The 14,792-nt window shown below is 33.9% G+C and overlaps 1 protein-coding gene and 1 long non-coding RNA gene across 2 annotated transcripts in view; one reads left to right on the top strand and one right to left on the bottom strand.

Annotated features, from left to right (window-relative positions):
- The window catches only part of LOC139426352 (uncharacterized), a 329,054-nt gene that overhangs the window by 195,684 nt on the left and 118,578 nt on the right, over positions 1-14,792 (top strand). The window lies entirely within an intron of this gene.
- The window catches only part of LOC107445874 (phospholipid-transporting ATPase ID), a 132,846-nt gene that overhangs the window by 52,748 nt on the left and 65,306 nt on the right, over positions 1-14,792 (bottom strand). Inside the window, exons 4-8 of the mRNA XM_043047456.2 lie at positions 12,743-12,856; positions 9,621-9,719; positions 6,086-6,220; positions 5,901-5,971; positions 4,969-5,051 (exon numbers count right to left, since the gene is read on the bottom strand). Of these exons, the coding sequence (XP_042903390.1) occupies positions 4,969-5,051; positions 5,901-5,971; positions 6,086-6,220; positions 9,621-9,719; positions 12,743-12,856 (502 nt within the window). The remainder of the gene's footprint in view (positions 1-4,968; positions 5,052-5,900; positions 5,972-6,085; positions 6,221-9,620; positions 9,720-12,742; positions 12,857-14,792) is intronic.

Here is a 14,792-nt window from a genome sequence, read left to right as displayed (position 1 = left end):
AGTGGTAGTTTATCAATTGTGATTCTTAATTTATTAAATTCAATTTAGCAGATTTTTATCCACCACTATTTCTGAATTATTCGTAGGGTTATATGATTCACCAATTTATTGTAATTACATTAACAGCCACCTCGTAGACTGCTAAACTCAAACGTCTTTTATTTTAACTTTTTATTTTATTTCATGATGCATGGGATATTGGCATACCTGTCAACTTTTACGCATTTGGCGTAAAATTTTATTTTTATATTTAAAGTGGTAGTAAATATATACTATATTTTATTTTAAAAACTTAATTTTTAAATGATTTTCAAATCATGTCTCATCGTACTGCCCGCGGCGGGAAGGTTAGCCCTCCCGGCCGCTCACGGACCTTATCTACTGATGTTGCAATTAAGTTAGACAAACGGTTTCTACCGCCTAGTGATTATGACACCTATCAGATTAAAGATCATCTACTATCGATTACATCTGATGTTGAAGAAATGAATAGATTGAGCAGTATTTACGTAAAGACTTTCCTCGAAACACAGGATCGATACTATTTGGGTCTCGCCGGTGGAGCCTTTCATGCCATTCAAGCCTTAAATGCCAGACCGAAGAAGCTCTCTTCCATTAAGACTATGGAGCCACCACCTGGGAAAGACTCGCAAACTACCACCACTACAGATGACCAGATGAAGGAGAAAGAGCCCGCAGCCGAGGCAGAATTACTCCCCCCTGAGGCAATGGAATCTGAAATGACGCCTAATCCAATCGAGCCAACAAAGCCAGAGCAGCCAGTTCCTACACCTTCAACTAAGATCACTGATAGTTATCCCGCTGAACAACAGGGAAAGCCTGAGCCATCTGAACAAGAAAAAGAAACACAGAAAGAGGAAATCGAACCTCCAAAAAAGAAGAAGAAAAGGAAGAAGAAAAATCCTCCTTCAGAACCCTCAGAAAGCATCCCACCTGCAACCAACATTCCCGAACCTGTAGTCTCACCTGCAGCCCATTCAGCAGAAGAGATCACAGATCATAAACAGACTGAGAAACTGCATAAGATCAGCAGAAAACTTAAATTTCTCATAAATGAACTATCAGAAGATTCCAAAACAGAGACTTTGGAGAAAGAATTTACAGCAAATGGTCGACGACCAATTAGAGTGGAACAACTGAAGAAGAGGCAGAGCGAAGGATACAAGCTCCTCCCCCTTTTTCTGATCATACTGCCAGATAGCCCAGAGAACATGGATTTCCTCAGCACCAAAGAGATTCTATCATCTAAAGTTCAGATAGAGCGATTTAGAGGAGGTCGTTTTGACATACAGTGCTATCGATGCCAAAAATTTGGCCATACACAAAAGAACTACTCATCTGATCCAGCCTGCATGAAATGAGCGGGTGATCATTTCACATACAAGTGCACTAAACCAAGAAACCTGCCTGCAACTTGCATTAACTGCAAGGGAGAGCATCCCGCCCGTTTTACAGGCTGTGTTGCGAGACCAAGACGAAAACCACCTCAAAAAAATAGAGAGCACAGGAGTGCTAACTATACTGCCACCAGATTTCTTCATATCTTCCGAGAGGTACAAGAACTTCTACGAAACGAGGAGCTGGTTCAACTTCTCCGTTCCCTCTTACCAGAAAACAAGCCATAGTGACATCACTTCTATCCACCAGGCCAACTACTCTTCCTAGCCATCTTCAAAAATTTTTTCCTAAGGACATTATTCTAGGCGCCCACGGGCACTATCTTCGATGAAGCAGTGAAGTGTCCGCTTCGCGGACACAGGTACTGCGTAAATAACTTCAGTTCAAGTTCAAGTTCATGGCTATCAGCTGATACTTTATCAAATGCAACATATTTTATTTGCTTACAATTGAAATTTTAATTTCATTTTACTACCACTTGGAAAAATCATAATGGAAGGGATTAAAAGTTGGCAGGTATATATTGGCCTTCTGCGCGGCCCAGGTGCCCAATTTTTTTATAAATAAAGAAACAAGTAATTACATCATGCTATACCTTTTAAAAACAAGCAAAAATAGTCAAATATTTGCAGAATTTAGTTTGTAGTTACATACCCAGAGTTGCCAACTTGCTCCGGACAGAAAATAAATAGTTTAAAGTGATAGTTTATCAATTGGGATTCTTGGTTTAATAAATTTAATTTAGTAGATTTTTATCCACCACTATTTGTAAATAATTCGTTGGCTTATATAATTCGCCACTTATAGCTTGCATGTCTTGCTATACCTTTTAAAAAGTAAGCAAAAGTAGTCAAATATTTGCAAAATTTACTTTGAAGTCATTTACCGTTTTTTAAATTATTTTGGCGTGTCCGGAGCAGTTAGCATCTCTGTACGTAATAACGAACTGCCAATTTTCTTCTGTTTATTTATGTAAACGTATAAAAATTTTGTTACTTTCTCAATTTTTTCTTGAAACTTTTCATTAAAATATAATTATTTAATAGTTGTAGTGGTAGTGCAGAGATGACAACTGCTCCGGACATGCCAAAATAATTAAAATTACGGTAATTAACTACAAAGTAAATTTGACAAATATTTAACTATTTTTGCTTGCTATTTAAAAGGCATAGCATGACATAATTACGATAAAGTTGTAAAATATATAAGCCTATAAATTATTTAGAAATAGTGGTGGATAAAAATCTACTAAATTGAATTTATTGAATTAAGAATCACAATTGCTTAACTACCACTTTAAAATATATATGTGCTGTCCGGAGCAATCTGGCATCTCTGGTAATGTGCTGTCCGGAGCAATCTGGCATCTCTGGTAGTGTTAAGATTTCGCAGCTTCATAAATTCGAATGTTAATTTTTTACTGTTTTTGTTCTTTAAACGCTTAGATATATTTTTGAAAACGTTTTAAAATATATTGCCGATAAACTTAAATATTAATGACGGACGTTGATGTGTTAATGAATGTTCTTAAAACGCTCAAAGTTTATTTTTTAAAAAGTTTTCGAATGCAGTGTTTGTCGATGAACTTAATCAATCATAATAAATTAAAATATTAATCATAATAAATTAAAAAAGTACTTTAAACTTCTACCGTTTTATAATTTAAAAGTTATTTTTTATATTATTATTATTCCTAATAAGTTTACAATTACTGTAAAAAATCCTAGTCTTAGTTAAATGCTGACATTAGTTAGCACGTAATCTAACAAAAATCGAAAGCTGGTGTTTAAAAAAATGGGAAAACGTATTTAAATATTATAAGTTTGGTTTCTGAGAAACTAAAAAAAATTCACATGTAATACTTGCTGTTATACAACAAACCACTTTTGTTAATAACTTTTGATAAAAGTTTTAATTTAAAAAGCTCATTGCATTCCAAATACCAGAAAGAACCACCAGGCGCCCAGTTATATTTCGATGATGATGATGATAATTTAAAAAGCTCTTAACACGTTGAGCGCCGCTTCAGCCATCGGTGGCTGACTCTGAAATTACATTCAGGCTGCGTCAACCACCGGTGGCTGATACTGACCATTCACATAAGCCGCGAAAAACAGTTGGCTGACAGCGTATAACGTGATATAGAACTATAAAATTTGCATTTATGGAATTGCAGAAAATTTATTCAAAATTTACTTTATTATTGTGATTCTTTATTTAATAAATTCAATTCACCAGGTTTTTATCCACCACTATTTCTAAACAATTCGAAGGATTATATAATTTACCACTTTTTTATATGTGAAAAGCTAAACTTTTAAAAACTATCAAAATTTGTTGAATGTTTGCAAATTTAGTTAGTAGTTATTTACCGTTGTGGCCTGACGGGCAAGACATGTAAAATTAGCGTGGCGCTCAACGTGTTAATTAATATGCATTGTTGAAAAAGCTGCGTTCACCCACAATGACATTTTCAATGTTCAGCAACTTCAAAAAGTTCCCTGGGCATCAATTATTTTCATTAGTGTTATAAAACGTTTTTCAGATGTTCTTTGATGTGTCTTGGTTAATTATTATTCTGTTTGATTAACTCTACGTTTAATTATTTTTTTACTGCTTGAACCTATTCAAATGAGCTGTGTTTGAGAGAATATTTAGTGACAAAATGAAAATTGAACCATTAAGTAATTAATTAGTCTATTTAGCTACTTATACAACTTAGATTAATAAAAGTACGTAATTTGCCCTGCAATTTAGAAAAAAAAACAATGCTTTACGATTGATTTCGAGAAAAATGGATTGACAACAGGTTTCTACCTATTGCAAACGCTATGAAAGCTAAAAACAATTTTTAGAAAACTGATAGAAAAAAGATAGATACTGCATTGTTTACATATATATAAATAATTTGTTTTATCGTTTAGTTTTATTTTGATTTTAATATTGCTCGGTATAATAAAGCAAAGCGCAGGGAAAAAACTGAAATTAATTGATTCCTCATTGGAACATATGAACATGCTTAAAAAGTTCTAGAATATAATGAAGAAGAAATATACATAATATTACCTAAGATTTCCGTAAGAATGATGACAGATATTTTCATATCATCATAATAAGCTAACTAAGAATTAAAGTCCCGCAGTGGACAGATCGTTAGGACACGGTTCCCAACAGATTACCGAAGTTATGCATCACTGGCTGCGGTCAGTGTGCGGGTGGGTGACCACTTGTATCAGTCTGCGTAGGTACCGAGTGTGTGCGGTATTGGTCCTCGTTAAACTGTTCTACCGTAAAGTGCTCCATTTCACGAGCAGGTCGTCGGGCTACCGAAGCGGGGGTGCCATCCCCTCTTCAGAGGATCAAATTTGCGATGGCATGTCTTCGGATCCTCAGGGATGTTTCCCAAACCGTCGTCAATAGCCCATTGTGCAGTTCAAGTGCGACGTAAATGAACTACAACAACAACAAATGGAGGTGCAACTGTTTTGAGATTTTTTTCACATTATTATAACAAGAATGTACTAAGAATTAAAAGTATTGTTTTATTACCTTTGAATTTACCAAAGAGGTTGTGATCCTCCCCCAATTCTGCTGTCTCTGGAATAGCTTGTCGGCACTTCAGGTTTGTTTCTCTGCAAGACAAATATACTTCATTTGAAGGGAAAAATACATACACACAGTAATCAAATATTTAGAAGAATTTATCAAAGATCGTAAAGAAAAACGAATGTGGGTAAATATGACAGCTTAAAATAAGTTTTAACTCTATCACGTTAATATATATATTAGTATCTTAACAGTCCTTCATAAAATATTAAATGGTAGAAAAATAATAATTCTTCTTACCAACGTTACGTTATAATGCCAAATATTGATTTCTCGAGACAAGTACGTTCCCAATAATCCAGCTATCCCTTTTTATCTATCCCCAACTATGAAAACGGTATTTTAAAGATAACAAAATAATTAACAAAAGAACAACTGTAGCAAAAGAATTAACATGCTAATTCTTTACATTTTATCACCGTCGTTGAACAGCCGACGCAATTTTGAGTTTATGATTACCAATATTCAACTCCGTAGCCTGGTAATTTTGACCTAAAAGGCAAAGGTATTCCTGGATCAAGTATTGGGCGAAATTAGACTTTGTAGAGGACTTTTTTGATGGAACTAACCGCATTTGCGTTACACAGAGATGAAAACCACTAAAACCTCAAACAGTTTGCCTGACGGCAAGGGAACTCTAACCCATGATCCGTCAAAAACTGAGGATATTTACGTCAGCACTGTGGTCGGTGCAAACCAGATGTGGAATTCGTATCTACCAGCCATCTCTGGGATTCGAACCCGGTTCACCTCATTGGAAAACCTCACAATGTATGGTAAAATGGAAAAAAATGGTCTTGGCCAACAAATGTCTGACGAGTCAATAAAAAAGAAGAAGTAGCTATAGTGAAGTATGTAATAAAAAAGAAACTGACCCGTCCAATTCCGCTGTTTCGATGTAACAGAGTCCGTTGGGTTCACTGGAGGACAAAAGGACGAGATCTGCCTGCGAAAAAGAAAGCATTAGTATCATTCATATGACGTATTGTAACGTCAGAGCCAGTGAAAAACAGTCTTAAAAATCTATGAGCATCTGAACACAAAGAAAGTCAGGACTCACAGCTACAAATTGGTCATTCTCCATTCGGATGATGTCCCCAACTTGGACTTTGTACCATCTTTCGTCCATGAGGTGACCTTCACGTAAGACTTGTGAAGATCTGTTATTAACTTGGCTGTCACTCCGGTGGCGTTGCTGCAAATATAAAAAGTATAACTTACATTGCATTGATCTAAGAATTAAAAAACACACGCAAAGTAGAAAATTTTTTTTTTCAAAGGAAATTGGTTGAGCTTGTCCCCTAGTCATTCGTCTGGAGTAGTGGCGGTTGCTATGGTAAAGAGGTTTAATTATTTCAAGTATAGGTGTTGGGCATTATTTAAGACAGACTTTGACTCGGGTTGACGAGAGAAAGGGAACCAGGGGAGAAAGAAGCTCCCCTTTTTGAAATGCGCTATTTCTTTTTTTCCATAGCAGCGGACGGCCTTAGACTACGTGGCGTAGGGAGTTCGCTCTATAGACAAACTATAGGTAGGCACTTTATTTACATCGCACTAGAGCTATACAATGGGCTATTGGCGACGGTCTGAAAGGAGAAAAATTCCTAATACGACGCATTCTTTTAAAAATTAACATTAGAACATGATAATCACAATGATGTTCTCCATTAACATATGTGTTAAAAAGGCTATCGATGTTAATAATTTGAGAATGTCTGACTTTACAAAACTCAAAAGCACCGCAATGTTACTTAAAAGAATAAAAGTGTAAACAAATATTTAAAATATTGAAAAGATGTCTTAATATCGGTCGGTAAAAAAATAGTACAAAGCATATTAAGTAAAAATATTAAGCTCTAATTGTTATGATTTTAAACAATGGTTAGTTCAGTGGTCAAAAGTAGCAAGCTACAAGTAGCGAAACTACTGTAGGTGGTATTTTTTTTTTTTTTTTGTAGTTTGTACTAAAGTTTGTGTGCTAAAGTTTAAAAAAGTAGGTTAGCGAGCAGTGTGACGCAAAGAAAAAGTTGTTTGTAGCAATTTTTGGCAACTACTTTTAATGTTAGTTCAGTAAAAAAACAAGATTCAAACGCAACAAATTTTTCGAATCTTATTGGAACAAATCTTTGTTTCTTCGTCAATAGATATAATAAGAATTCCCCTGTGGCTGAACATAAAGACACATTACATGTTACTAATATCTTAACTAGCCATTACGAATACTTGCTAATTTATCACTTTGGCCTCCCTTCAAATGCGAATATACACTTAAAAAAATCAATGTTATTTCAATGGAAAGAAACATATTTTCTTTGTTATTTTTGATGTACTTTATTTCTTTGAGTAAATAAAAGAGCTTTAAACACTTATAAAATTGCAAAGTGTTTGATTATTTCCAACCATTTTTTAAAATTGATTATTCGCTGTTAAAAAAGGCACGAAAAAAAGTAAAGGTTCAAAGAACAAAATCTCAAAAAATGGTTTAGAATGAAAAACTGGCTGATGTAAACACGAATAAATATTTCCTAATAATTTCTCAGTGTTTAAATAAGCTAATTTCTTTTATTCAAAATCGTTTCGAGCATAGGTGTAAATGAGTTCTCCAGCAGAGTTCGTCTCCAAAAAAAGCTGTGAAATATTGACTACATTTCAAAAGTAATTTGCAGTCGTTACATTTAAAAAATAGTAATTATTGTTTTAATTAGCTGCATTTCGAAGAAAATAGTAGTACAGCCGATCGAAATCTTCCGTTTGCTCATTGCTGATTTCATAGTGCCTTTTCATTTGTCCATTTGTTTCACAGTTTCATTCGTTCATTTGGTTCAAGTGCCAGATTTGTTGGCCACTCTTTCAGGGACAACATGTTTCGTACACAGATGGTACTGAGAATGAAAGAACATCCATGTTTTTGTCTGGGATTCGAACCCTGGACTCTTCTGATATGAGGCCAGCTTCCTGACCACTACACAGTCCAGTCGGCCATTTAACTATATAATCAAAGGTTAATTTGGTAAATTTGGGGAATGTTTTTCTAACAGTTTAGTTCGATGAAACATCAAAATCGTAAAATAAATCTATATAAATGTAGCAGAATGTTTATGTGTATGTATGCACCTAATATAAATCCGCAATTTTGAGCCAATTCGCACCAAAGATGGTATACAAATGTTCGGAGACACTGCGAAACAGAAGAAAATAACAAGCCAAACATTACAAAAATAACGATAACTCTCCCGAAAATATAGCGATTATAAAAATAATAGTGTTGTTACTAATTATAGACGATTATAATTAATTAAGTTTCATTATTGGTAATAGATGAAATGAAAAAATAATTGTATTAAAATATTAAATTAACAGAGAAAAAGTACTCATTCGTATATGACAACTGTAAAAAATTGCCTTACTGTCATTGACGCAAATCATGCTAAAGTAATTCAGATAATAGGTACAAATTGAAATAAAAATGTACTAAATAGATAAATTAAGTGAGAAAATGTACATAATTGTCTAGGAGAAACGTGACGAAATCGCCATATTAAAAATGGCTCCAATCATACTTAAATAATTTTTATTAACAGGTACTACTGGTATAATGAAAATTGCTGTTTTTTGAAAGATACTAAATATAAGTATCAATATACTTACTATTGCTAATGTGGAAATAAGTTTTTTACGGTCCAATAAAAAGGATATGCACGAGAGAAAATTATTGAGTATGATCATTTTTGGTTATTTGGAGTTATCTTGAGCATTATGATAAATGATACTGAATATAGTTAATACTTATTTCGATGGGATGCAATTCGCAAAACATGTTTTCTTAATCGTATAAGGTAAAGCCAGCGGGAAGGGAAATAAATAATAATAAATAATTATAAACAGTTCAATATACATAAATAATTATAGATAGTTTATTATTAGACGATGCTCTAGTGATGTCATATCCGGCCGTTAATCGGAACTTGTTTCCTTTATCACGAAATATCATAGTCCGTAATCATTGAAGTTGGCAGTAGCTGGAATCATCGTGATTCCATTACCTCAATTGCTGCTACCTGAAAGCTGTAATGTTAACACGATCATGTGATTAATTGCAAGTACCTGTTTGTGAGCCGTGCTAGCTCAGGGGATCGAGCTTTCGTTTTTCAAAGAGGTGAAAGGGTTCGAATCCCAGGGAGGGCTGGTCAATATGAATTCCGCACCCGGCTTGCACCGATCACAGTGGTGAGGTAAAATATTCTCATTAGCAGACGGATTATGGGCTTGAGTCCCCTTGCCGTCAGGTTAACCGTTTGAGATTTTCATGGTTTTCCACTTCCTGTATCACAAATGCTGGTTAGTTCCATTAAAAAAGTCCTCCATGAAGGCAAATTTCTCCCAATACTTCATCCAGGAGTTCCCTTGCCTTCTGGATTAGGTTCAAAATTACAAGGCTACGAACTTGAACGTTAGTAGTCGTGAACCCGAAAAATTGCGTCGGCTATTCAACGACAGTTATTAAGTACCTATTTGCGAGCCACGGATGTCACCAATGTTCATAATCAGAGTCACCCGAATCCTTATGATGGCAAAAAAAGCAGGAAGATACTTACGAAGTCATCGATGGCATCTTTTAGTGCTGTCACTGTGAGTACAACCGCTAGAGGCACTGCAGTGGTGACCGGAGTCAGGGAAGAAATGTGAGGTATCAGCTGCAACACAGAATTAACTATTAACAACCTTTACAATTATTATTACGAAAACTGATAGCTACATTTCTAATGGATTGCCGAAGTGCTTATGTTTGACCTATTGTTATTGTATTGTTGCACCGAATAGTTTTCCATTGAGAGGCTTTGTCTAAAGGCTTGGTTTCTTAGGACAGGACGCCGTCAGCTGGAAATCAGCGCTAACCTCTGATTGGTCCATTTGTGAGTTTGATAGTATACGTCATCGAACGCTCATCTTGAACTACAATTGCCGTCCAACTCAACTGCAGTTGGATTACAACGTGACGTTAACCACAGAAGCAATGGCGGACAACATCCAACGGCACATTGAAATCAGCCAAGATTCTGATTTTGACATTAATCATAGCACTCTTCATTTAGCTCAGCTATAATGTGTTTTTTCTTGGAGAAAGTCATTATTTGTTCTCTAAAACACTGGTCGACAAAAACAAAATCAATACAAATTCAAAATAAATATTTGTTTACGTTATTAACGCATGCGCAATGAGAGATAATGTCTGCGTTGGATGGACTGCTCACGCTGAGTTAACTACTCTGAGTTAACTCTACATCAATTTTCCGCTGACGCCCAGATAAGGAGCTAGTTCTAAGAAACCAGGCCTTGAGCTAACAAACCAGTATTTTGTTGGAGTCAGCGGGACGTTGACGTCCCGCTGACGCCCAGATAAGTCGCTAGTCCTAAGAAACCAGACCTTAAGACTTGCGTAAACTGGAAAATAATACATAGTCATGTTTGATTCTTTAGGGCTCGAAATTTTTTCCGACTGTCGATCACTAAGAAATGAAACTTCTTTTGGCGGAACCCCGATTTTGTAGATGAAGTATATAAGTGCAATTGTGAACGAATTAATCAATAAAATACTTTATTTTGAAAATATTTTATAAGAGGAATGATATTTTTTCATTCTTTTTCCATCCTATTATAATATAATATTAGATTTTATGTCCGTCAATCCTCGAGCTGTATCTGGTCTAGTTATTAATTTGCGTTTGGCGCCAGATACATAAGCGGAAAATGAATAAAACAAGCAAAATTACGTGTTTTTTTAAAATGAAAACTAAAAAGAACTGCAATAAACATTGTTACAATGGAACCTTTCAGGAGCGACCACTCTACGTTCCACAGTAAAATGGTATTTAGTGGTAGTTGGTCGTTCTTAAAGGTTACCTCCATTGACTTTAAAATGTTATCGAGGGTACATGAGTTTTCGCAAACGATTTTAATTTCAGTCTGTGTCATTTCCTTGGTGTGAAAAAATACCATTTGTGTTGGTTTCATGAAAACCAGATCGATGAATAAAATTTAGCGTCAATAAAAACGATCCCTAACGATACAATTATTAGTAAAAACAAATTTACCAGTAATGAATAATAGAACTATTTAATTTAACTCATTTAATTTTTTATATCATAAAAATTAGTTAGGTTTAAAAAATAAGAAGAGTTTTTTTGTTTTGTTTGAGAAGCTTAGTTTTTTCTAAATAAAATTTTATTTCTAATGTAACTTTCAATTCTAAAAATAAATCATTGATAGCATTCGTCTTTAGCGCATTCTGACTGCAGCATAATATCCTAGTTTTCTTTCAGGGATCGTCAGAAAGAGATCTCTTATTAAGAAACTCACACAAATATTTTGACCACACACAATATTTAATCTACTAATTGGTTTTGGCTAATCTTTTGTGTTTTGATATTTTTTCGTGTTTTCTTATTTGACCTATTCCGCATTTGGTGCAGAGGTTTTCCCGGTCGCTGGGAGAGGTTTTGATGGTCTCTCCTAAAGATTTTCCTCAACACGAAGTCTATGGAAAAAATTCTGTGCCTTCCATAAGTGGTCGTAAATAGAGGAGGTCGCTACACAGAGGCCACTCCTGGAGGTTTCACTGTATAAGGGAAATATATGTCTTTGTTAACAAATCTAGTTATTTTCTTTTGATATGAAAATCGCAACGAGAAAAACGAATGCACTTTTTTGGAATTGCATGTCCATTTCATAGTTAATTATATATAATGTTATGAGAAAACTCAATTTTTAAAGTAAAAAGGATTGCCGTTTGTCCTTTGCTAACATTTTAATTTCATAAAGGCGATAGAAATGTTAAATAAATATCTAACTATGATTAAAGGTTTCAAAAATTAATACTGTTTAAAAAAATCCTAACTCTTGGAACATATTGAGCTCTTTCACGGAACTCCAGTGTTCTGCGAAACATTGGGGTTCAAAAAGTTAACAAAAAATTGTAACTTTACAATTTAAATCTTTAATTTTGCGAAGCAGTTTTTAATTTTGCATTTAATTTAGTTTGAAAAATTTAATTTTGCAAATCAGAGACATTTACGTACACCAAAATGTATTTGTAATAAAAATACACTTATATTTTGATTAACTGTCGATTTACTGTAAGTTTGAATCGGTGATTTGTGAGAGATATTACACAAAATGTATGTTATTGTGATGAAAAAGTAGGTGGCAATTAGGGGTGGTTAATTCCGTCCCCCCCCCAAAAAAAAGAGAAAAATAAATTTTCTTACTGCCAGAATATTATATTTTCCTACAAATCTAATCAAAAAATAAATTCAATTTTCAAAAGCCATGTTGAAACACTAAAGGTAAGTAAACATATTAAAAAATTACAACATTAAATCAAATTGGAAAAGCGCCTAATGCAGCTAAAACCAAATTTGCTTTATATAATCCAGAAACATGTAAAATCTTTAAAAATGAAAATAAAATAAAAATGTGTGTTTGCAAGACAGCACTTCATCAGGGTGTGCAGACAGCCTGCAAAGTTTCTGCCCTGAATATACTTTTGGATGATTCTTCCAAGCCATTCATCAAAGACGGGAGATATTTTTTTAGATGTGGTTTACTTAAAATATTTTGAGTACTTTACAGATATCAATAAATAAGCGTAAATGATTTTTGCTATCTGCTTTCTTTTCAAATATCGATCCAAAAATAAAATACAATAAAAAAAAATTACCTGGAGGACGAGGAGACAAAGAAAATAAAAGTTGGCCAAACGTTGGAACTGTTCAAACAAGTTTTGAGGCACGAAGGTGACCAAAGAATACTTGGATGTTTTGATGAAATTGTTCTGAAACAAAAACAATTATTACTGCATCTGCATTTTAATTTGGTTATCTAAAGTCATTCTTTAACAGAGATGATTGATTTCAGCTTAGGCTTCGTCGAATATTTTATTTGATATGGGCCAACGAATTCTGTTCGCTGACTTTCACCAACGCCTCCTTCAACTGAAAGCCTCCACACGGTTTTTTGTAGGTAGTCCGATCAGACCACTATGATGGTAAACCAGTTTGCGAAAGAGCCCTTTCATAGAAAATCTAGTAGAAATTAGAAATTGGCAGCAAATATATGTCTGAAAATTTGTTTAACACGTTCACGCCGGGGTGACTCACCGGTGGGTCACGCAAGATTGTCTCATCGGGCGGCGCATCGGAGTAAAAACTGGTAACAAATAAATTTCATTTTTTAGTTTTTTTCCGGGAATAATAAAAATCCATAACTACCGTTAGTTTTTAAACGGATGCAATTTTTATATTGAATTGCTTCTTCGACGTGATAAATTTCTTTACAGTGAATTGTTATTGTTGAGATTATATTAAATCCTCCCGAATATTATCTAATATTGAAATAGTTCTTCTACCAGTATTTTCTCTTTTCCGTCCCGCTTTCAGGAGCAACACCCGGCGTGAACATGTTAATATATGAATATGATTGATTTGTCTCATTTACTTGTCTACCATTACAGATTCCATTCTCAAATATATATGACAAATTTCTCTCAGACGCTTTTAAGCTACAATTTGGGTTTGAGCGCGCAGCAGGTTCACTTTTTAAATAGTCTGCGCAGACTACTTATAAAAAACCGTGTGGAAGCTTTTTGATGTAGGAGGTAATACTTTCACCAACCCCATGATTTTCCCATCCGATAATTTTTGTTTCTGGGCGTAAGACAGTTATACTTTTCAAAGGTTGAAATTAATCACTTAAAATGTATGTACTGAAAGATTCTTGTTTGATCAAGTTCCCTACTTCCACACATTTCTTTCATGATTTTATTAAGATCAATTTGTGAGCATAAATAGTTTTAAGGCCTTGTTGTAGAACAAAACAAAAAGCAAGCGAAATTTTTGAAAGGAACCATTAAAAAAGTCAGGATATTAGAATAAATTTAAAAAAAACTTATATTAGAATATATATATAATGTAAATATATACAATGTAAATATATGTAGATACACAACATATAAAATCTATATAACTATATAGAATAAATTTAAAAAAAATGAATTTGGTTAATCATATAATACTTTGGCATATCATATAATCCTTTGAATTATTTAGAAGTAGTGGATAGTAAAAACTCTATGAATCTAATTTACTAAACCAAGAATCATAGATTAAAAGAGTACCACTGAAAAATATTTATCCACTCTCCGGAGCAAGTTGGCATCTCTGCATTGCATACCTGCCAACTCTCCCGCATTTTGCGGGAGATTTTATTTTCATATTTAAAGTGGTAGTAAATATATGCTATTTTTTTCTTTTATAAATTTAATTTTTAAATGATTTTGATCACAACTATTCTTACAAAAATTAAGTTTATATATTAATATGCGTTACTATCATGGCTGTAAACTTAATTTTTTTCAAATACAACGCATTTGTTTGCTTAAAATTGAAGTTTTAATTCCATTTTAATACCACTGGGAAAAATGATAATGGAAGGGATTAAAAGTTGGCAGGTCTGGCATTGTATTATTACACTTCTTTTTAACCTCTTCGAGACGGGCGAGTCATATATGCAACCTCATGGTGTCGATAATCAGGGTAAAAAAGATAAAACTGGTAGCCAAACTATATTTATAGCAATTTATTTGTGCGTTGTTAAAAAATAGTCGTCTTTATTTAATTCACTACTACATAGTTCGAATTAAAAATTGTATGGTTACACTTTCAACACACAAGGATCGGATGTGTTAGGTTTAATATATATATATATATATA

The sequence above is a fragment of the Parasteatoda tepidariorum genome, chromosome 9, assembly GCF_043381705.1.
Source record: "Parasteatoda tepidariorum isolate YZ-2023 chromosome 9, CAS_Ptep_4.0, whole genome shotgun sequence".
In the NCBI taxonomy this organism is placed as follows: Eukaryota; Metazoa; Arthropoda; class Arachnida; order Araneae; family Theridiidae; genus Parasteatoda; species Parasteatoda tepidariorum.
The sequence above is the reverse complement of the archived record's forward strand: the minus strand, read 5'-3'. Positions and strand labels throughout refer to the sequence as shown.